The sequence below is a fragment of the Leptinotarsa decemlineata genome, unplaced genomic scaffold, assembly GCF_025532065.1.
Source record: "Leptinotarsa decemlineata unplaced genomic scaffold, Ldec_3_MD MMD2_tig00026316_RagTag_RagTag, whole genome shotgun sequence".
NCBI classification, from domain to species: Eukaryota; Metazoa; Arthropoda; class Insecta; order Coleoptera; family Chrysomelidae; genus Leptinotarsa; species Leptinotarsa decemlineata.
Window position 1 is genome coordinate 2,193,745 of NW_027412685.1, and position 24,991 is coordinate 2,218,735.

Here is a 24,991-nt window from a genome sequence, read left to right on the forward strand (position 1 = left end):
GCCTAAGATATCAAAATGAACTGAAATTATTATTATTGAACGCATATTGTTACTATTGACGGATACAGATTTGGGAATCGTGGTTAAAATTAGCTTACAAATACAGCTAACCCATTGCTTGTGATAACTTCTTAAAACTATTTCTCTGTTAGATTATTTTTCACTTACTTTCTCTTCTGCAAATTTGTGGGCGAGTCTGTTTCCCTTTCTGTGACTAAGTTATGGATTAGTTCAGTTTCTGATGCAGTCAATATTTCTGAACTAGAATCAATACATTTTTCATATTCTCCTTTTTAATGTGTGCCCATTTCTGGAGTCAGAGTATGAGATATTTCGGTCTGATGAGTCTGCACATTGCTTCTTAATCTAAAAATTATAGAATGCTCAGATTGGGCCAATTTCTAAATGGAAAACAACACTATTAGTTTCAAAATCCCACAGGAAACATTGGAATCAATTCAGTTTTCCTTTGATATTTTTTTTAGCACTAAGAGTACAAAATTCCGTGAGCATAAAAGATCATTATTTAATTATTAGCACAATACCAGGAGCAGAAATAGTTATAAAAATGAGCCTCAATCATGTTACGCCACCTGGATTTGATCTTACCTCTTTAGTGGAGGGCCATCAATAGACTTTTTAACTTCCAAAAAATTGTTTTCTGAAGCTGTATCTGTTGAATCTGTAGATGAGTCATTCTTTCTGAAAAAAGTTAATTTATGTTACGAAAAAAATATTGTTAGAAAATGATAACTGTTGAATGATTACTATACCTTGAAGTTGTAGGAATATACTCTTGATTAAAAGACAAAGGACGGGCACCTTCTTTCAGGAATATTTTTCCACTGGGTTTCACTTCAAACGCTTCTCCCTCAAAATGAACGGAACAAATTCTCGCATACTTTAGTGTATTTTCGGGGCGTTGCTTCAATCCCAAATTGTCAAACCAAACTGCTCTTTCATTGGCATCAGTTGGAAATCTGAAAATTTTTGCTCTTTATTCATTAATACGTGTAGATAGAAATTATTAGAATTTGTATATTTAAAATATTTTCATCTGAAAACATTGCATTTCACTGCGTGCCATGCAAAATGAATTTCGGTTTCATTTTGAAGTACCTATCTATAGCAATTCGAAACTCACTGTGACGCCTATGAGCAAAATCCTGTATTCACTCACCTGTGTAAGGTCAATTTTTCTGGCAAATTGCCGAAAAGGCCGAGCCATAAGAAGAAGAAGAAGAAAGTCAATTTTTGGTTAGAACATTGGGATTGCTTGCAAATCCAACAGTAAAGCGCCATTATTAGTTTCTATCTATTATTCAACTATATATAAACCAAACACAGTAACAAATTCACTATTTTCAATAAATATCACAAACCAAACTATGTCAATACGAAGTGGAGGGAACCAGTAAACACTCGAGGATAACATAGACAAACAGAACAAGGCAGCAGTGTTGCCAATGGGAATTGTACAAAATGCATACCAACCTGTCGCCGATGTAATTATTCTATTCAATCAACTGTTTCTCTTTCCCTCTCTCTCACTATATATAACTATATAAAGAGAGACATCCAAAATCCTTGCAGAATATCGAAAGTCCTTACAACTTCCTTGCATATCTTCATTACTGCATTTTAGTTTCTGAATAATCGGATTACTTGCAAATGCAGTAATTACTGGCAAATTGAAATCACGGCAAGGCAGGTAGTAGGCTTCCAAACGACAAATTCGACAGTGTTGCCACGAGTTCACTTGTAACGAACTGTGCCGATTTATATGGTAATGACAAATATTTTCGAAGTGAATGTGGCACTAGTTTAGGTTCCGAAATGTTTGATGTCTATTTTAACCTCATGATAGAGGTCATAACTTCATGCTGTTGAATGTAATTTGTTAGTTTTGAAGTTCCGCACAGCATTGGTGATATTAAAGATTTATCACGGATTCAATATGGCAACGTCCATATCCACATCGTGATCTTAGAATGCTCCCATTCACCGGATTCATTTAATGAGGTAAATAACTGAGTCCATTTATTTTTCTACGTCCATGTTCCGAGTACAATATTGTATATATGCATTGAATAGTTTTATTTTGTAAAGATTTCAAAGGTGTTATTATGGATTATTCAGCTGATCCCCAAATAGAAATAAGATAATGCAGTTTTGAGTATGTAAGACTGAAATAAATGTTTTTTAATTCAAGAGAAATATAGTTCTTGATTTTGAATAGAATATCAAAAATAATATAACTGATAACAATACTGTTTGCAAGTCCTATCCAGAGTGGAAATAGATAGTGCGAAAGTTAATAAGCTTTCTCCGGTTATGAATGTAACAAGAGATCCTAAGTTTGGTTAAAACTGAGAAGCAAATTCGAAATAAAATTCGACAACCGAAAATTTGTATAAACTGAGAAGCTTAATAAATTTCGATTCATTTTATTATTTGGCAATTTGTTTCTTCATTCACCATACCATTATAAATGAAAAATTCAGCAGTTTGAAATTCACTAAAAATCATTTCATTCATAATTATCACGAGAGTATTTCAGGAATTACATTCAAACAAACCAAAAATGAAAATTAGAAAACGTTTCATGTTGAATAATGAGCTGTCGCCAAGTTTAAAAACAAAGTTTGTTCTAAAATTCAAAGTACAAAAAATATTTATTGAATGGATAGTATTTTCACATTTGACAATTTATCTTTGAATATGTTTATGTGTTTTTTATACACATTTTGTTTTTTGGGAAAGTTGAAATGAAAACATGTATTATGAAAGTAATCAATGTTTTTCTAGACGTTGACGTTCAAATACCTAGATGTCGTCCATTCCTTGGTCTTCTCGAGAAACAACAAAATTCATTAGTGGTAGGATTAGTCCAAAGAGTCGTTAGTATATGGTGTAGTTTTCAATGTTCTTTCGGTTTGTCTTGGAATGGAGGGATGACGCCTTGTACAATAGAAAAATAGTTTTGTTATGAATCTACGAATAAATATCATTTATAAAATATTTATCTACAATAATAAAAAATGCATACAGAAAGAATTTCAAAAAAATAAATAATTGGCATTTTCAATAAATCAATAATGTAACATCTCGAAACATTGGACCTATAACAAAATATAGATCAGGATTTATTGTTGGTTCTCTTCAGAGTTGCAGAACGCACTTCCAAAATAACGGGTCTCTCTTTAGTGCTCGGAACGAAGGAATGAGCCCTCCTTACTCTGTCTCCATCTCTCAGCACTGGAGCGACCTGATAAAGTTTCGCTTCGAGTAGCTCTTTTTTGTCCTCCGCAAACTTCATTTTTTCATTCGCTGTTTTGAGCTGTTTGTCTAAATCTCGTCGTTCGTTCTCAAGTTGGGCAAGTCGTTCCTCGGCATCTGTAAAATAATTTTATAAATTGTATTGTTGTGTTAAACAAACAGGATACTCTCATTACAGAATTGAACGGAATTGTTGATTACATTCGAATACGTGGAATCGTTTTTAATTGAGTATCTGGGATGGATTCGAATAAAATTCATATTTTTAAATAGTTGTGGATTGAAAAGCAAACAGTGTTCGACAGGTAAGATAATTTAAAGTCAAATTATGAATGCGTTTAACAACAACTAACAATGAAAAATGCCAAAATATGCAGGGTTCAAATTATCCACGTCCTTTTATGTAGTGAAAACTCAGTTGTGGAGACAGGAGAGCCAAATGAAATGAATGGTAATGAAAAAGAAATAATTGAAAACTTTCTATGTTTTAACCACTTTTATTTGTAACTAACGTTACTGCAGTTTCGTCCTATAAGGACATTTTCAAACTTATACATTGAACTAACAATGGTAACCCTGTAGGTAATAATACAGGTACTTGTCTTTATTGAGTACATATATGGCCTGATAATAACACATAAAGGATAACCCCATAAAACCGGTAGTTTCGTATACAAATAGTCCGGTGAGAGAACTAGGAATACGTCTTAACAAGTTGTTCAAAATCATTACCCATTTCGTCCCACCTCACAGCATTGAAAATTCACTGACTTTAGTAGAAAACATAAGGAACCAAACCACGCCACATAATTCTATTTTAGTTTCATTCGTTGTAAAGAGTATGTTCTCCAACACACCGTACAACAAGTGTAAGTCTCTCATTTTTTATATATTAGATCAATCAAAAGTAGACCATAGCACTTCCTTTGAAGTTTCAACAACTTTCGATGTGTGCCTAAATCAGAGATACCTACAGTTCAACAACAAATTTAATAAACAGGATCTAGGTTTACCAATGGGCTCACCCCTCGGTCCACTTTCAGCAGACATATTTATGAACAGCTTGGAGACCACTATAGTAAATTCCGACCTGGGTAAAAAACATATTCATTTTTGGTACAGATATGTAGATGATATTCTCGCCTGTTTCAGAGGTACTACACGACAGCTGGATCAATTTATGACATTCATGAATAATCTCAATAGCAACATTCAGTTCACACTCGAAACAGAGATAGAGAAACAGATACATTTCTTAGACGTGACCATTACACACAATCTCAATAAATTCGAGTTCAATATTTTCAGAAAACCTAGCTATACAGACATTACCATCCCAAGCAATTTTTTCCATCCAGAAAATCATAAATTAGTAGCCTACAATTCAATGTTGCACACAGCATTCTCACTGCCTTTGTCTGCTAACAATCTAGCTAGGGAAATTGATATAATTACACACATAGATTATAACAATGGTTTCAACGCAGATACTATCCAGAAGTTAGTTAGAAAACAAAGCCGTAAATTCATATACAGATTGGTACCTATATATCCTCAGGTCAAACATCCAGAAATCAAGAAATGGGTAACTCTAACATATTTTAGAAAAAGAACAGAGATAATTGCGGGTTCCTTCAGAAAAAACAATGTGGAAGTGGCATTCAGACAACATACCAGGTTATCTGATTTCCTTTTCAATGCCGAAGATGAAGTGGACAAGTTAGAGAAATCTGGAGTTTATAAGCTTAAGTATCCGGCGTGTAATAGTGTTTGCTTGGGACAATGTGGTCCAAATTTCCCAAAACGATATGCTGAACATGAAAGGTCTTTCAGGGTAGAAAAAAATGATTCGACGTTTTCAAACCATGACTTGGAAATTTTGCACTATGCAAGGAAGGGTTACAAACTAAATTATTTAGAATCCTCAGAAATTCACAAGCATAAACACTGCGAATACAACCTGTTAAATGATCAAATCGATTCAGGAGTAAGGTAGAGGATTTCATATTTTCCTCAACAACAGACTTGCAAGTATAAAATTCACGTATGAAATTGAAAATAACAAAGAACTACCATTCCTGGGTGTACTAGTTATTAAAAATGTCGAAAAGGGTCTAGAGTTTGATGTATATTGAAAGAATACGAGCACTTTCAGGTATATACTTTGACAGCATCCATCATTGCCCACAATAAAGAATGGCAGGACTTCAATTTCTTGTCCATAGACTGCTCACATTTCCCTTGAGCAAAGGAAGGTATGAGATTGAGAAGAAAGTTTTTAGGGAGGTGGTTGAAAGCAACAGGTATCCACCAAGCATATTGGATAAATTAATTAGAAAACAAAAATGAGGGAGCATCTTCGTAATGCCTCGACTTTTCGAGAAGAGAAAGATTCAAAATTCATAGTGCTTCTGTATGAACCCAAATAAACCAATGGGTTGGTCTGAATATTCAAGAAATTGAATATAAGAGTGGTTTTCAAGACTGCACGTACACTTCAACAAGTCCGAAAAACAAAAGTCTGGGATTTACGAAATAAGCTGCAAGGATTGTGATAAGAAGTATATTGGTCAAACCAAACGGACTATTTTAGCTGAGGATACACTACAAAAACACACTTTTGTCTATTTTTCACGATATTTCTTTATTGTTGACTAGTTTCGGCTATTACACCATTTTCAAAACTAACTGATTACATTTAAATCTGAGTAATTTATACCTAAGTTGCCTATCCTATCATAAATAATTTGGTACCTACATTTTGTATACCTGTAATATCCATGAACATAACAAAACAAAGCTTTTGATAGAATGTAGGTTTTGGGAACTAGATTATAGATTCAGGAAAGGACTATTATTTAGATCAAGTTGTTTGTTGAGGACAATAGAATTTTGATTTTTCTTTGACTTGTTTATTTCCATAGATTCCAATAGATTCATCATTTTCCCTTTTTCGCATGTGTGACTATATTAGCTCACTGCAAGGAACATGTTTCGCATGTCCAGTTTCATAGACCGGAGAAATTAGTGTCACTCAACATGCCATATAGAACGATCATAGAATAAGTGAGAAATGTTTGAAATCGTTGAGACCGGTACATGACAACATATTTCTGGATGCCTTTGAAATCTTGGAAATCGAAAAGTGCGAAATGAGTTCTATGAATAGCGACAAAGGTCCTATTCCGAACAGCCCTATGAAAAACAGATAAATATTAGAGATAACCACTAACATAACAAATTAGAGGTATTTGAAAACAGGTAGTAGTTAGATAATGCTAATCAGTCTAGTTAGGCGATACTAAGATGTAGTAGTTGAGCTTCTAGCATATGAAAATACTGACGTAGTAAAATTTAGTCATAATGATCTCCTGAGGACGCAAACTTGGTTAGCGAAACGCACGTCGAGAGACCGAAATGTTTGTTCTGGTGTTGGGGAAGTATTTTCAATTGGTTGATGTGATCGAGTTAGAGAAGAAATTATCCAGAGTGTATGAAATAATGTGTATCTACACGGAATGAAACGAATTCAAAAGTAGGTGGAAAGCAGATTCTTTTCTTCAGTGCTGGCTACCCCTAATTTATCTCGTATATAACTACTTTTGATTTTGATTTGTTGGTTACTTTGATGTTTGTATTATAATAATTAGTTGAATTGCTTTCAATTTTACAATTTTCAGTTAACTCGTATCGTATTGCGTGTCAATCTCATTATTAATTATGTAATTCTCGCCGCGGATTTTTACCATGAGGCCAGTTAATTGCTTTTTTAGATGCATTAGAGTTTGAAAAAAGTTTCAAATTGTTTTTTTTTGACACTATACCAGAAGCTCGAATCAACAAGCTAGGCCAACACACTTATCTGTATTGGTTCATATCTTGGAAACTACTGAACCAGTTTTGATGAAACTTGCACTGTTTCCTAAGGTGGAGTGGATGCAAGCAATTAAAATGTGTAGTTTTGGAGAAATGTGTAGACAAACATACACACATACAAATAAGAAGAGTCCTCCAACAGGAAGTTACGAACTTTGACAATTGATAACGGCCATCTAGTTGAAGTTACATCTGTCAAATTATTTGTCATTTATAGAGTCTGTTTGGCCAAATCACCGTGAACGGATATATCATTCAACAACACGTAAAATTAATAAAATTGTTTTATTAAAATGGGTGTTCTGTTCGGGCAACGTACCGCGCGCTTCGCCCACCTACATCACCACAATATTTTAAGTGAAAGTCAGATCAGTTTTCAAAGCAATAAAAATACGCACGACGACATCTTTTCGTTTCTTTATGATATTTACTCCAAGTTTAATTCTGGTAGTGTAGCAGCTGCGGTTTTTTGTGATCTTTCTAAGGCGTTTGATTGCGTTGATTATAAGATCTTACTAAGAAAAATTCACCAATACGGCTGCAGAGAAATGACGCTCAAATGGTTTGAATCTTACCTTTCAGGAAGGAATCAAATGGTAAGAACAACAGCACTTTCAGAAAAAAAAAGGAAATTTGGTGTGTTGTTCCCCAAGGATCAGTTTTGGAACCCATCTTATTCTTATTATATGTCAATGACATTGCAAATTTGAGCATTTCTGGAAATTTTACTCTTTTCGCTGATGACAACAAAAACTCAAATGTATTACACAATGCAATATCTACTGATATAGAAAAAATCAAGGAGTGGTGTGATGCTAATTTGCTTTACTTCAATATCACTAAAACAAACATTTTATCATTTAGATGTGCTCTTGATGACCTGTCATTCGGAGATAACTTAGTGATCAGGAACGAGACTCAATCTAAATATCAAGGTATTCATATTAACAACAAGCTCAAATTTGTTGAGCATTTTAAACATCTTAAAAGTAAAATTTGTTCTGTATGTTATGCAGTGAGAGTAACTTCAATAAATTTGGGAATCAAAACTGCCAGAACGGTGTATTACGCTCTCGTTGAATCCCACCTACGTTATGGAATACCGTTTTGGGGAATATGCAATTCATCAGCACTTCTGTCTGTATCAGTACTGCAGAAATGTATTACTGTATGTGTCAGGTATATGTGTTAAATTAAACCTAGTGATTCATGCAGACACAAATTCGCTGAAGAAAAGATTTTAACAGTGATTGCTTTGTTTATTTTGGAAACGGTTTGCCTCATTTACAAAAATATGTCCCTATTTGACGCTTCATGCCATTCTTATAGCACCCGCTCTACCGCGTTGAAATTGGCAATTCCTTTAACAAATTTGGTCAGGAATTCTATTTATTACAATAGGGTCAAGATGTTTAATCACTTGCCCTCAGATATAAAACAGGCAAATTTGACCAACAAATATTTAGAATAGGAGTAAAAACATTTCTGGCTGATATACCCTATTATAATTTGCAAGAGTTCTATAATGATAAATTTACGTGACAAAATGGGCATATTTGAATTCAGGTTCAATGGGTGTGTTTATTTGTGTTATATTATATATAAGTATATATATATATATATATATATATATATATATATATATATATATATATATATATATATATATATATATATATATATGTTCATAAGTCTATTATATAAGTGTTAATTATGGTTTTAAACAAGTCTGTACACAACCATGTTGAAACAAAATTTTGATATTGAACTATAGTGTATGTTCTTTACTTTACTTTTCTATATTTACATTTGTAAGTACTTTTCACAAGCTTTGTCTACAAGATTTATTCTTAATGACAATAAAGTATATTATTATTTTTTTTTCACCGTAGTGTGCGCTGGTCAGGTCCTATCCCCCGAAGCCACGATACATTCGGGAGGGCGCGCCAGCATTATTAACCAATGACCACTCCCCACACCGTGGGGTAAGTGATCATTGGGTCCGAGAATCATATGCCCTGAGCAAGCGCAGTGAGCCGAGAATGACAGTCTTCTGCATCTATGCGGCTAAGATTTCTGACTCAGTGCGGCAAGCCGGTATGATTTTAAGATTCGAGAGTATAGAGGACATCATTCCACCAAGGACTCCAATAATCAGAACAACCATCTTGACAGAGTGATCTGGATAGAGTCAGTGGAGTTCGAAGAGAAAATCTCGATATTAAATCCGTTTTTCCTCCTCTTTTCTTATTATTATTTTTTTTTTTCACCGTAGTGTGCGCTGGTCAGGCCCTATCCCCCGAAGCCCCGATATATTCGGGAGGGCGCGCCAGCATTATCAACCAATGACCACTCCCCACACCGTGGGGTAAGTGATCATTGGATCTTCAGCGATTCAAATATAATGTGAATCGCTACTTTCGCACAGGCACCGCTCAGGATTTTCCTGTAGTGCTTGTGTTTTGTCTTTGAAAAAAGTACCTGTTTGGAAGCTGTTAATTCATTAATTTCTATATTCAAAGCCGTGTCGACATTTCATATAATCGATAGAATGAATTCATGACCTTGTTTACTAAATATATCAAAATTTTTTCAAGCGTATAAACACAAAAGGATGATTTCACCATATATTTTACTCACTGTCATGTTTATTATTTCAAGTTTGTTTGAACAATTCAGTCAGTCAACTATTAGGTACTGAAGAATTGAGACAAATTAATTTTTCATATTTTTCTTGATTATACTTGATCTTTAGTTTACGTAAACAGACACATACATCAAATAAATATAAGCGCCTACGTTTAACTGTAACAAACCCACATTTGATTTTTTATGGGCCTCACGATCAAATTTAGTGTTGGTAGATGTTTTTCTATGAATTACAGACTATGGAATAAATGTTTCTGATTATCCAATTATTTTTCGGTGAATATGACGAGAAAAAAACAGGATATAACTAACTGTATTTCCTATTTTTGGAAATTTTGTAGAAGTTTGCTCTAGATGAGAATAAGTGTTCATACATACAAGATGATTCATCAAAGAATTCACACCATAGTATAAACCGTATTTTTTGTAAACCAGTCAACGATATCAAAATACCATTTATCATTTTAAGGTTTCTTCTACAGATGATGAAGAAACATCGTTTCATCTTATATGATTTTGAGAAACATACCCTCTGTCCTAATTTCTGATCCGTATGGTGGACATGTCATCGACTAATGACAACTTTTTCCTGCATTGTGGGTGATCATTGGGACCAAAAATCGTGTTCTTACCTTATGACAAGCCAGTATGTATCATTTTGAGGTTTGAGAGTAGAAAATTTATCATTCCATCGGAGACAACTATATTCTGACCCATTTCAACCGACTGGTTGAAAAACTAGATACTTTCATATGTTTTTAAAATTATTTCCTGGAACGATACTGGTTTCGCCCAAGAAGAATATTTCGTTACTTACTAGGTTGTACCTGGCTCAATTTGTGAGCTACATAGTTCCAATGAATTCAGCTTTTTACTCTATGTGAAAGATTCAATATTTTTTTCACCATATGACAACAATGGTGTCTAGACAATACCGCATTATATTGAAAGATACAGATTAATAAATCATTGTGTCAGGCCCACAGCATCAGAGCCTGCAACTAGGGTTGAGAAATTCTATGCCTATCAACCAGCTATATAGACAAGGATATGATAAAGGTTTCTCTCGGACCCCATGCATCAGAATAAAAGTAAAATGGTTCATGCGGCTTCAGTGTGAGACATTTTATTGAAAAGTTCTCACTTAGTAACAGCAGTGTGAAAAAAAAGGTTTGTTGAACCATTTTCAATATTGTCACCTACCAAATAAAAACAATATAAGTATATTTTAAATTACACACTCACTTCTAAGTTGTTCTTCTTTTTCCCTCTGACGCTCCTCGTATTCTCTTCGTTTCTGTCTTTCCTCCTCCAAGAGCAGTCTCTGCTCTTGTTGTAGGGTTTCTAGTTCTTCCCTCTTTTCCCATTCCTCTGCCAAAACTCTAGCTTGTAATCTGAAATATATACATACTAAAAGTTCAAGGTAGTATGTGGGATGGTTTTTATGTTTCATATCATCAAATAATTTTCAAACCCTTCCAATAACCGTGATATTATTATCTCGTAATTGTTTTCTTTAGTAAGAACATGCAATCTTCTAATCAAGAGTCTATAACTAATTGTTACCATGCGGTCACTGTTTACTTGTCAAAAAATCCTAATTTTTAATTCAAAAAAAGTTGTTCCACTTACGCCCTTACTATTTCCTCGTCTCTCTTCGCTTGCGTTTCTTCCTCCAATAATTTCTCCAACTTCACTCTCAACTGCTCCAACTCTGTCAGTTTTTTAGCTTCTTCTTTTACAACAGCTTCAAGTTCTTTAGCCTGTCCTTCTGCAGCTTGTCTAGCATTTCTTTCCTGTTGCAGTTGTGCGCGGGCCCTAATCATTTCTTGCACTCTTCCTTGCCTCTGCAGCCGCCTCTTAGCTGCTTGGAGTCGTTGAAAACTTTGAAAGCCTCCTGAAAAAGTTTACAAGACAAAGTTTTGAATTTCATTCAACGTAAAGACAATAAAAATTAGGTGAAATATTCTATTACAATCTCACTGATGGAAAATATTGCGAAAAAAACTCTTGAACATATCTAACATAACACATAGGGTGGGAACTACTGGAAACTAGTTCACTTTTTCCAAGTTTCAGGTCTTATCAATGGCTCTGCGCTGGACTACGAACTGTTCGTTGGACTCAACTGTCCTTAAAAAACAATTCTGTGCGAGCATTGACATCTCTACTTACGATAACGCCATCTATGAGATTGATAGAAGACTCAAACCTTACTTATCTACAATAAAGAAAAGTTAGTCGCAATGCTGAGCTTCGACATCGACCACCGAACGGGAATGTTTTGGTTGGTCTCCGGGTTCTGCCGTGGCCTTCTTCGGTTATAATCTCCAAACGTTTCAACTGCAATTGCGGTAGTCATCTTCAGTGGCGTGGTCGAAGTATTTTTCTTGACGTGTCAACTGAAACTGAACATCTCATTCCTAGTACTAGTTTTTCGCGCACTTTCTGTAATGGCAGTTTTGCTCGTACTTCCCCTGCGATTTGGTTGAATTGGCTTCGTTTGGCGCTTTTCAATGCTGTGTGCCAGATCTTTAGTAGATGTTTCCTCTTCCTTTCCCGGAAACCAACCAAAACATTGACACCAGCCGTGAAAGCCTACATTCCTATAGCCCGAACGAGAAGTTGCCTCACGTCTTTCCTTCCACAGTCAGGCAACCAGATGAAACCAGGGCTCGAAAAGGGCAATCTCACACAGATTTTTTTAATAATGGGTGAAAATGGCAAATTTGAAGTGCATATTATATTTGTATAAAAATTGTATAAATAGAAACAATGTTTCGAAAAAGAGTTCAAAAATGTACCGGTTAATTCAGATTTTAAAATTATTTGATGATGTGTGCAACTGCCACTCTTCTTTTCAAGCTATCAGAAGATAGTAGATATAATATCATCAACTAAATGAACATAAATAAAAAATGAATCCCCTGATTATCTTTCCTATTGTTAACCTCTTTCAAAAGGTTCAGCTTCCTGAAATCAATTTTAGAGTTCAAAAAACTTTATCCTCATTATCTTGAACAGAAACTGTAGCTGACAATATAGGTCGGTGTGCTTGGTTTCCGAAGTTACAGTAATAAAAATTAGATTCTGGTTGGTCAAATCTCCTGGAGAGGATGGCATATTTCCAGCTCTCCTTCAAAACGGACTGGAAATAATTTCACCTATTCTCATAAAATTGTATAGAGTTAGTCTGGCGTGGAACTATATACCACCCAGTTGGTTGGCAACAAGGGTGGTATATACAGCGTGACTCACGGTCGATGGTAGGTTAGACGTTTCTGGAAAACGCAAAGCATGATTTTTCTGAAAATTTCACCTCTCACATTTCCTTACCTGTACTATCGATCTAAAATATTTTCAGCATTGCGGCGTTGCCACATTTTTGGAATCGCTCTGGTATTTTAATACTTTTTTGTTAATAATGTCCTATACCTATCTCTATCTGTTTTCGAGATAAAAAATAAATTGTGCTAAATATTGTCCAAAACATAGCCTTAATTGAAATTAAGTTGATATTTTGATGATCGTTTGGACAAACTCGAAATATTCCAATAACACCAAGAAATTGACTCCATATCATACAGGGCGTGCTGAAATTACTATTATTTCCATTGTGCATAAAAGTAGTCAAAAGTTCATTTTTTCAAATGAAACCCCCTGTATACTACTCGGTAAATTGAAAGATGGTGAAAAATGCTTCAAGATGATACATCATATCCCTATACCTAAATCGTCAAGTTTTCTCAATAAAGTCGCTTCTTCTAGAAACATTATTTTCTTTAGAATTTGGATTTGGGTAGCAGTGGAATTATCAAGCTTATAGCAGTTCGGTTACTTTTATAAGTAATTTACAAAGAGTTATCGACGGTGTTTCGAATCATCTTCCTAAATGAATGCAAATATCGATTATTCAAACGGAGTTCTTATGAAATTATTTATTATACACATGAACAAAGTGATCAAATCATTGTCAGAAAGTGTAAAAAATTCAACCAAATGTAGGTATCCTGAATTAACACCAATGAACGAGAGGAAGTTTGTAAGGTTACAAAATAATTTCCTTAACTATGGCTCAAAGTTTCCAGGGAACAACTGTACCAAAAATCAGTCATTTCTAGGTAAAAAGTAAGATTTTGTGGGCTGAAACATGTGAAAGTACAGACAATAACAGAATAGGATGATTCAAAATAACAAAATTGTAAACAAAATATCACATTTTCACAATAAATGCTGAAAATGTTGTTCATTACATTCTAAACCCTATAATTTTTTTTATTATCAGCAGTAACGTTATACAAAAAAAATTGTATGATACATTTGTTGAAAGTGATTTTATTTTGCTCGTGAGTTTGCTCCACTTGCTGACGCCCGTTTTGCAATAATCCCCACTCACAAAAATAAAATGCCACTTTCAACACTTGTAGGTAAAACGTGAATAACTATTTTTCCACAAAAACGGCCTTACTAAGAAAACTTGACGATTTAGGTATAGGGACATGTACATCATCTTGAAGCATTTTTCACCATCTTTCAATTTATCGAGTAATATATAGAGGGTTTCATTTGAAAAAATGAACTTTCGACTACTTTTATGCACAATGGAAATAATAGTAATTTCAGCACGCCCTGTATGATATGGAGTCGATTTCTTGATGTTATTTGAATATTTCGAGTTTGTCCAAACTATCATCAAAATATTAACTTTTCATGAATTGAGAGTACTGATGTACTTAATTTCAATTAACCCTATGTTTTGGACCATATTTAGCACAATTTGTTTTTTATCTCGAAAACAGATAGAGATAGGTATAGGACATTATTAACAAAAAAGTATTAAAATACTAGAGCGATTCCAAAAATGTATTAATATACGGGGTGTTCCATTTAAAAAAATATAATTGCTAGAACTTTTTGATAGAAGTGGCAACGCCGCAATGCTGGAAATATTTTAGATCGATAGAACAGGTAATGAAATATGAAAGGTGAAATTTTCAGAAAAATCATGCTTTGCGTTTTCCAGAAACGTCTAACCTACCATCGACCGTGAGTCACGTTGTATATCTAAAGTGGGTCAAAGAGACCCACACCCCAAATCGGTACGACAATCAGCCTCACATCCTTTCTGTTGAGAGGACTTGAGAGGATACTGGACTGACACATCGGGAGGATGTTATTATATGCTTTTCCCCCAAATAACCACAAGTATGCATATCAGGGTCACGAGAGGCTGCCCTCAAGGTGGGGTACTATCTCACCTTCTGTGGTCGCCCCTTGATGCCCTCGACAGAAGAAAAGTAGATCTGCAAGCTTATGCAGATGATCTTGTCATCTTGGACTACAGTGGGGATGAACTACGATGTCTAATAGACCTTCTAACAGGCCACTATTATTTTCTTCATCATATGCAGACGCTCGGACTGTCAGAAGACAGTGTGTGTTGCCTCTGTTTGAAAAACAGTATAGCAAATACTTTGTGCCTGCCCGCTGGAGGCTAAATCAGGTTTTAAGAGTTTGGCGGAGCCGGACTCTTACCATCTGACCTGGAAGACCACTCATCATACAATCTAATAAGCTTCGTTAAGAAGCTGGGTTCATTTGATCGAGTGTAAATAACTGTGAGCCACAATAAACCTTTGTAGGTTGCGGTGGAGGGTTGAATAGAGCCACTCACTTTGGACCTAACCTAAGTCGCTTGGTTTCCGAAGTTACAGGAATGAAAGTTAGATTGTGGTTGGTCAATGAACTTTGAATCAAATTTGAAGTTGTAACAAGAAGATATACAAATATGAAAGAATAAAAAGAATATCCCAATAAATAACCAATGCACTCTGAAAAACATTTGTTATATTCAAATTTCTAGTATGTCAAATATTAGATCGTTTAAAAAGTTTTACCCGTTTTAATGTCATATGTTTTTATAGCTTCATAAGTCATTAAATACGTTTTCTTATGAAACGTAGTACATACCTACAGATCGATAGAAAAGTTTGTACTCAAGTTTATATATATGCTGTGCTTCTTTTTCCAAATTCCATTTTTTGCATTTTTCCAGGTTAATACTATATGATGTCGTTGAGCGATTTTCAGACAAATTTTCTGTACGAATTCAAATCCAAAGCGGTGCCGAAACAGCCCAAAAAATTTCCCAGACATTTGTCAATTATAGTGGTATTGAACGCACCCATTGACGTTGGTTTGCAAAATTTCGTTCCAGAGATTTCAGCCTCGAAGATGAGCCACGAAGTGGTCGACCTACAGTGATCCATTACAAGGATTAAATGACCCTGGTGGAAACTGGCCCATCACAAACGGTGCGTGCGATGGCGGAAGAACTGGCCATCAGCTCTCATGCGGTATGTGATGTTTCAAAACATATTGGAAAGCTCAAAAAGCTCGAAAACTGGGTGCTCCACGATTTGAACAATCTCCAGAAATTGTCAGATTTCGACTGACGAAATGTACCGAAAATTGCGTTAGCAGCAGCAGCCGGCAGTGGTCTACGGAAGAAGTCCAATTCTGCTCGATGACATCGCTCGTCCGCACTTTTCACAAATCATCGTCCGAAAATTAAACACATTGAGCGTCGAAGTTATGCCTCAACCACCATACTCCCCAGACTCTTTGCCGGCCGACTTCCATCTTTTCAAGCACTTCTTTTGAATTTCTCATCGGTAGAACCTTCACAAATCAGGACCAGGCAACAATTGCCTTCAACTTCATCCAATTTTCATGCTGACGGAATTAATCGACTTGTGTTACGTTGGCAAAAGTGCACTGAATAAGTATTTACTGAGATATATTACAGTTTGAAGTCGACTTATAAAAATAGACAAAATATTTGAAACAACCTAATAATAATGACTTCGATAGACTTGACAATGAGTATTCAACATCAGACAATATACGAATTCTATACCAAATAATAAATAAATACCAAATTGAGTTATCGATTGTGACTAGTCTTTGGCACCCCGAAAGTAGTGTTACGTAGTAGTTCTGAGTAAAAAAAATATAAAAATGCTAATCAAATGATATAAATAACCAATAATAATTCAATGATATCTGGAAAAAATACATGAAATTAATGAATGTCATTCAAAATGATATCCTGTCAACGAAAATATTGATAACGTCTGAAACAAATGGGAACACGTTCAATGGCAAACTTTCATGTGACCCTTTACAATTCAAAGAAAATGTGAACGTGACCACACCAGAAAATATTACTTTCGTTCACTACGAAATTTTTTTGTACCTTCAATTTGTCAGTTCAGATGCAAAGACATTGCTCATACATCTAAAAAAAATATAACCAAAACAAGTATTTCTGATGGAACTTTCACCGTTCAAAATCTGAAAAAAAAATAATAGAATTTTTGCAAGTGAAAAAAAACCTTCTGATTCGCTCTCATAATTTACTTTTTCCTAAAAATTCTGTTGTTCATCGTAACTTATTTCAATTCGATTCGATTCCTAAATGTTCTGCCAGTTTGACCAATATATATCCTAGGAGTGTGGAACGTGCCCAAAGGTATATATTGGTCAAACTGGCAGAACATTTAGGAATTGAATCCATTAACATAATTTGAGCTATGTAAATAAGAAAACAAGTTCAACATATTCGAATCATCTTTTAGAAGAAAATCATATCTTTAACGAAGAGTTCGAAATTTTACACATACAAAATAAAGGTTTGAAACTGAATCATTTGCAAGCAATGGAAATTTATAAACTCAAAAATTCAAACATTCTAATTAATGACCAACTGGATTTGAATAGATCACCATTGTTAAACTTGTTGAAAAAACCGAGGAAGTATTATTGTATTATTTTTCATGTAGAAGTGAGGTAATATGCTTCAGGTAATCATAATTGAAGAGGTACCTCTGGTATATAAAAGTTGTAGAGATTTAGGTAATTTGATGAAGGTAGTCTCAATTGTAGTTACCTGTGGTATATACATTTTAGCGTGAGAAGCAACTTGTAATATTCAAATCACTGTTGAAGAAGCTACTGTATTAGCGAAACATGTGTGATATAATTCCCACATAAAGTTTGTTTAGATCAAATCGTAAAGTGTAGTTCATGAAAATAGTTTATTTTCACAAATACTGCTTCTATATGAGAAACTGACTAACCTTCTCAATAGGGTACTAAATATAATCATCATGAACCAGAGTTATTTATTTATGAGACTTTGTTCTTGAGCAAAAAAGCGAAAATGGATTTTTTTTTACTATAAAGTTGGATATTCAAAGCGGACATGTTATTCTATACACTGAAACTAAGGTAAATACTGTTGGTATGGTCAACATTTCAAAGCATAAAAATCCCTAATAGGGTACAATAATATCAATTATTGAGAATATTCTCTTACCGGAATGATCAGATGCCAGCTGAAGAGCAGATATCCATTGCAGCCTAGTCATATGATTTGATGTACCCAACTCCAAAGTTCTTTCTGAAGTGTTCAACGAGATTCTGTAACCAGATTTCGGTTCAACTTTACATCCAGGCTCTATCGGAAAAGAACCGCACCGATCTTTTTCATTTCTGGCTTTGTAATAAACGAGTTCAAATGGCCTAAGAACAAACCAGTACTCTCTCATTGTTGGGAGTATGTAGCCTTTTTTTGAAAGAAACCCTTTTTTAATAACATCTTCAACTATTTTTTGGTATATATCAGTAACAGCTTCACTTATTGCTACATCGTCTTTGACACCATTCAAACATTTGGATTCTAGAACTGCTATAAAAGGAGTCAGCCGAAAATTTCCCATGGAGATACTGAGACAAGCGAAGTCCTCTTCGTCAAAGATGCATCCCAGAGAATTTGTTAAGGTTTGAGCAATTGGGCACACCTCAGAAGGATGCAACAGCACCTGATATGTATTCTCACTGGTTTTATCCGGCACTAAATCTGCCAAAACACAAAAAATGCGGAATATTTGGAAAAGAGAATGCTCCGAAAAAATTCTGTGTTCCCTCGAAATATATTTCTTCCTGCAAACGAGCCAACATACTTCCGCTATTTTAGTTTCGTAAATTCGAAGTTCGGGTACTTGAAGTTTAGCTGGTAATGAAGAGAAAACTTCCCTCTGGAGGTAGTACTTGAACTGGTCGAAGTTGAGTGTGGAAGTGCTACGGAAATGTTCCAGACCCTTTTCAACACCGTATAGATCCAGGAGAGTGCCTATATTGGCGGTTAGGACCTATAAAACGATCAAAGTTGTGAATGAACTGAAAGACATAGATATATTGGAGGAAAATTATGGAATTTTGCGTTTCTTAAAATACAACTGTCATCATTTTGTAAAGTAGTGGTAGTGGTGGAAAGTAGAGATGAACCCAAAAATAGGATGTTTTGAGAAAATTCGTAATTCATGTTTAGTTAAAATCATTATATTTTGACTTAATTGAATAGAACTGGCCGATACTTGATGAAAATCCATATTTAAAAAACTAATCGATAGAGTTTCTTCTATGATTTTTACTATAAGGGTTTTACGAAAACCGCGACACGTGTTTCGCTATACAATAGCTACTTCAAGTTATGCTTGAAACCCTAACCCTTATAGTGAAAATCATAGAATAAACTCTATTGATTGGTTTTTATTTGACTAATTTTACTAAGCAATAAATAAATATGTTTGATATCTTTCGATATTCTGAGACATCGGTTTTTCAAATATCGGAGCATTTTTCTGTGAATGGTTTTTCTATGGGCATTTTCTCAAGAAGTTATCAAAATTTTTTCAATTCTGTTTGCAGTAATCGATCATTCTTGTTGATTCATGAACAGAAAATCCTCAAGATCTGTAAAATGAAAATATATTTACATATTTTCTGCACTGATGCCACCATTTTTTGTGCTGCACCTGTTTATATTTTAATTAATTGAGAGCATTTCAATTAAAAAAAAGGAAGTAAGTACATACTTCAATTATTTTAATAAAAATTTGACGGGAAAATGTGTAGTTTACAATTAAACTCATTGGAGACTGAATACGTAGAGTAGAATTATAGGAAAAAAATAATGAAAACGGGATCATGAAAGAGCTGAAAGAGTGATTGACAATCCTACAAAACGTGATTTGAAGTAAAACTTCTTTACGCGCGCTTGACTTGGGGAATAAGCTGGTGAATGCGTGACGAGAGTGTTACGAAATGTGTGATCGGGCGACGCGAACAGAACTTGAGAGGAAGGTATAAGTAAGTAGAGATAGAAAGAGAGAGAGTTACGTTTCGTAGGGGCAAGAGAGAGATGTGCAATCTCACATTTACGGTCGAGTAGGCTCTGAATTAGAAGAAAACTATCATACGTTGCCACTAATTTTAGCAGGATATTCCAATGTTAATTTCGCGTACTAAGATTGACAATTCTTGGTAAACTATTTACAAGATAAATTACAACTACAAATGAATAATAATATATGAATAATTATATATACAGGGTGTTTCAAATTCCATCCTCACCATTGGGATCTCGGAAACTATGAGAGATACGAAGATGGTTAAATTGAAGCAAAGTTGCGCATTTACCTGATTAACAATATTTCGTTGAGAAAGTTCTGAAATTCCAAGTATATCCGGAGATATCCGGAAAAAACTGAAATTTCGGAAATGGTTTTTATTTTTTTCTGGCTTCATTTTTTGAAGGATTCGAAAATAAATTGCATTTCCACATTGCCACTTTTTTCCTGCTATATAATGGTGTTTTCAGATTTGCTATCCGACGTTTCGTCTTCTGGCCACCGTCATCAACTTTATTGTTTCTTATGGGCGCTACATTGGATTTGTTATGTTTTGAATAGAACCAGATATTACCTTTTCAATGATGTATCATAAGTTATGATTCTTTTTCGGAAAATTGGAGATATGGAAAAAATTAATTCTTATCGTAATAGACTTTGACTTTGATGTTTCTAAGGTTGAATTTTAATTTGTTACACTCGATGACATTCTGTTATTGTACAAGTCATTGAATTTTTGGCGAAAAATGACTTTCACGAATGAAGAAAAAGAGATATGATACAAATTTATTACAAATAAGATAGAAACAGTGTTAGGACATCGGAAATGTATTTAAACTTGTATCCCAAAAGACGACAACTACATCGAACTATGTTCTAGTTATTGGATCAAAATTTCACCGGGTTTGGTTCGTTTGAAAAACCAATGAAAAAATACGGAGACAGAATCAACAATCAAAATTTGATAAATGGGGTGCGTATGAGGTAAATTGGACATTATGTCCTTTTCAATGAAAATAGAACTTTGAACAAATTGCAATAATTAAATAAAATGTAAAAACGAAAGTAAATCACAGCAAATGCTCAAAATGCTGGCCCTTTTTCGAATATTATTCACTGCACGATTAATTTCCCTCCTCCTCAATCTTCCGAACTCTCTAACAATGCTGTGTTGAACGTCCTTAATATTTTGATATTCCTTCGACCATAAAATCAATTTTTCAGTGTATACCATAAGAATGTCTCCATAACACTTGAGTCTGGAGACCTTGCTGGTCACCTCACTGACCCAGCTGCCGAAGCAGCTTAGGCCAAGTAATCTCTTCTCTCATGTAATTCAAATGACACTTTCGTTTCGTTTCTAACCTGATTGAGTTTCTCATGGTTTATACATGAAATAATTTCCAATATCTTTTCGAACTGTGATTGACTATATACTTTTCACTCACAAATGATTCATTTTTTATTACTTTTTAATCGCAATTTCAATTAATGTATTTAAACACTTAACAATTAACTATTTTACATTATATCAACATTTCGCCTAACAACCTCACTTGACACTGTAAGAATTAACTAATTTATCATATTACCATTCAAAGAATATAATCCTTTTCATCATCTTGCAGCTCCCAGATGATGACAATACCCATTGTCGAAATATTGGAAATAAAATGTTATGAAAGTATACCTTGGCTTTTACTTTTTCCTGCATTCCCAAATAATTTCAAGGCTTGAAATGACGTTTCAACAAAGTCTCTCAACAATTCAGGAGGTTGATTCATATGAGGTAATAATCATTAATTATGTTTAAAAATATTCCGGAATGTCCTCAGTCTTCAATCACCAGTTTCTAAAAATAATTTTTTTACTCTCCTCATTATAGCCCAAAACCAGCAAAGTTGTTGTATAATTCCATGGTGTTGCATCAGTTTTATTTTATTTGTATTTTATAATTACTTCCAAAATGCTAACTGATTATATTAGATGATCGGTGAACACAATACAGTTGTAGGCAATAAAAGTGTTTTATAAATTTGTCATGGAAACGTTTATGAAATAAAATTAAAAAACCATTATAAAATAGTCAGGAAATTATCACAGAAACGTTTTTGCAAGTAACTTATAAAACTTATTTTCCTATAAAAGTAAATTATTATGTAGCAGTTTTATAACACTACTTTTCTGCGAGATTTTGATGATAGTTATAAAACTATTTCAAGCTTATTTTATACCTGTTTGCTGTAGCTTTAATGAAATTATTTTATTGGAATGCTTTCAGATACTATTTCATTTTCATTACCATATTGTCACTTCAATGATAATTTTTCAACTATTTTATAGAATGGTACATTAACTACAATTCAAAAACACTAATATAACTGTTATAAAATCAAATTGCTTTTGCTAATATATATTTGCTGCCACCAAGAATAAAATTCAGCATTTAAGAACAACCAGCTAACATCGATTCCTAATCACAGCTTTGAAAAATTCTTCAAAATCTTAGTTATGTTTAATAAGAATATTTTTGTTTAGTTATTCAAGTTGGACACTATCGATATCGTGGTTCTCCAGCAACTTCTAAATATTTGATTTTTATTGAGTATAGGTACCCCATAAGTAAATTCAATATTTTTAATCCATCCTCAATTTTAGGCACTATGATATGCATATATATGTATATATATATATATATATATATATATATATATGTATATATATATATATATATATATATATATATATATATATACATATATATATATGTTATACTTTCAATTTGATGATGATTCCATTGTGTGGATACTGTAGTAGATTTTTCTGTGTGTATCCCGAATATATAAATAAAAATAAATAATAAGTCAATGGCAGCCATTTTGAACATTTATTGGGGGGTATATAATAGTTTTAGATTCAGTTCGAAGTGCTTCAAATAGACGAAGAAATGAAAATGTTCCATAAAAAAACTTTCTGGAAGCTTTGAGTCGCACTGTATATTGGAAATACTAAAAAAACACCTAAAACTATCCCACCTAACCTAGTGCTTCAATTTTTTTTGCGATAAACAGAAAAAGATTATTATAATGGTTAAAACCCGTCACTTAGCCTTTATAAACGATGAAAAAACTTTTTAGCCAAAACATTCTGATAGATAATATTTATCCAAACTGTGAGAAATCTTTTATTCTTACAAGCACTTTTGTAAAAACCTACAGCTTTAAAAGTAGTCCGACTCTGCCGCAATACCATCACTCCCAGAACTAAGTGTTTCTTAACAGTTTTATAGGGGTAACATAGTAGCTAAAATACGTTGAAATGCTTGCTACTGATACCAATTTATTTTATAGAAGGACGCCATTTTAAATGATAGCGGTCCGGGATATTGAAATTAGATGAGTTGAAAATATGAAATACCGCACATATAGTGATATTTTCAGCTGAAAAGTACATAAATATTATAACATTATATTATTTAGAATAAAGTGAGTTGAGTTTGTGTCTAGAAAATTATGTTGAATTTGAATTTTTGTATAATCAATAATTTTACCGAAAACATTTATAAATGAGTGGCGCGCTTAAATTTTGCTAATAATAGGCTATATATTTGTCAATAAAATTTCATTTGCAGTAAAAATATCAATCTTCGAAACACAAACTATGTCTTCAACAGTTTTATGAGTGCAAAAGTGAAATTTTAAAATGACTTCAACCTTTCTATTTCTTAGTTTTCAGTTGGTGACATATCAATTATATTTTCTTAGTGTCCAATACAAAATTACTTCTTGCGTCTTCAAAAAAACATTTTTAACACTTTCTTATTTTATTGTTATCGTTTTCGGCTGTATTATATTTTATAACGCCTACTTGGAACTACTAAAGAATTCTTATAAAACTGTCTTCTGATTATTTTATAGGTACCGCTTAAATATGTTGCAAAAGTGCAGTAAGGGAAGTCTTTACAAAACCACTTTTTGAGAGTGTTAGAAAAATTTTATAGCAGCTATAATGTTTTATAAAACGGAGTCAATTTCCTATTTATAGCAGTTTTATAAACACATTGAAAACATTTCCGGAAGAAATGTAGTTTTATAATTTGTTTCTACGAAACGTTTCCGCAACTATTATAAAATACGAAATTGCTAGTTGGGAGGTTTCGTTTAAAACCTACTAAAATACTAACTCAACTAAGTTTCAAAAATATATTGTCTGGATATCTTCTTAAACAACGGCTTTACCATCAAAATGGACAAATACCTTCAAAACAGCATACGAAGATCTGTTTAAAAATCTGTCTGTTTTTCCGTTAACCAGCTATCGCACCCCTACGAACGACAACCCTCAGAAGTCAAAACTTGTGCGAGCTAAGGATTACCGAGGTCTTACCTTTTAACGTGTGATTTCTAACACGGGTTGGACGATAGCAAGTGAAGATCGATCGTTCAGACTAGGGCTTGAACCACCGAACAACACGGCAGTCAATTCGAGTGAGTGAACAAATCACCCACGCCGAACCGCTTGGCTACCGACCGATGGATAATATGTTAGAATGAACAACTAATAAATTCATGCAGTTAAGAAAAACTTTTTCAAGTATGCAAACTCATTATTCGTAGATAAGACCCAAACATTCGTCACCGCTTTTACCACATAGCAATAGATAATAACATCACCGTTGATGTTCGTAATTTTTTTATCCCTGGTCAAATATAAGTACATGTTATTTTTCTAATATAACATGAATATACTTATGTATTAACAGCTTATGTATTATTTTCGTAAATGCACTGCAGTGAACCTTGACACACTACTACGTTCCATTAAAATCAACCTGTTCAACCAATTTCCTTATTTAGACATATTGTGAAAACACCATCTGTTCAATTTTTCGTAAATGAAAGCATTACTGATACATCTAGGCACAATTGAAC

The 24,991-nt window shown here is 33.8% G+C and overlaps 1 protein-coding gene across 2 annotated transcripts in view; it reads right to left on the reverse strand.

Moving 5' to 3' along the window:
• LOC111513560 (switch-associated protein 70) overlaps window positions 1–24,991 on the reverse strand; it is a 30,252-nt gene that overhangs the window by 4,787 nt on the left and 474 nt on the right. Inside the window, exons 1-7 of one of the 2 annotated variants that reach the window (XM_074181788.1) lie at window positions 21,653–21,672; window positions 18,185–19,019; window positions 11,437–11,701; window positions 11,050–11,198; window positions 774–3,396; window positions 610–702; window positions 169–366 (exon numbers count right to left, since the gene is read on the reverse strand). In XM_074181788.1, the coding sequence (XP_074037889.1) occupies window positions 3,140–3,396; window positions 11,050–11,198; window positions 11,437–11,701; window positions 18,185–19,019; window positions 21,653–21,655 (1,509 nt within the window). In that variant the 5' untranslated portion in view covers window positions 21,656–21,672 and the 3' untranslated portion in view covers window positions 169–366; window positions 610–702; window positions 774–3,139. Of the gene's footprint in view, window positions 1–168; window positions 367–609; window positions 703–773; window positions 3,397–11,049; window positions 11,199–11,436; window positions 11,702–18,184; window positions 19,020–21,652; window positions 21,673–24,991 lie in introns of those variants that run through there. The other variant, XM_074181787.1, reaches the window with a different exon arrangement.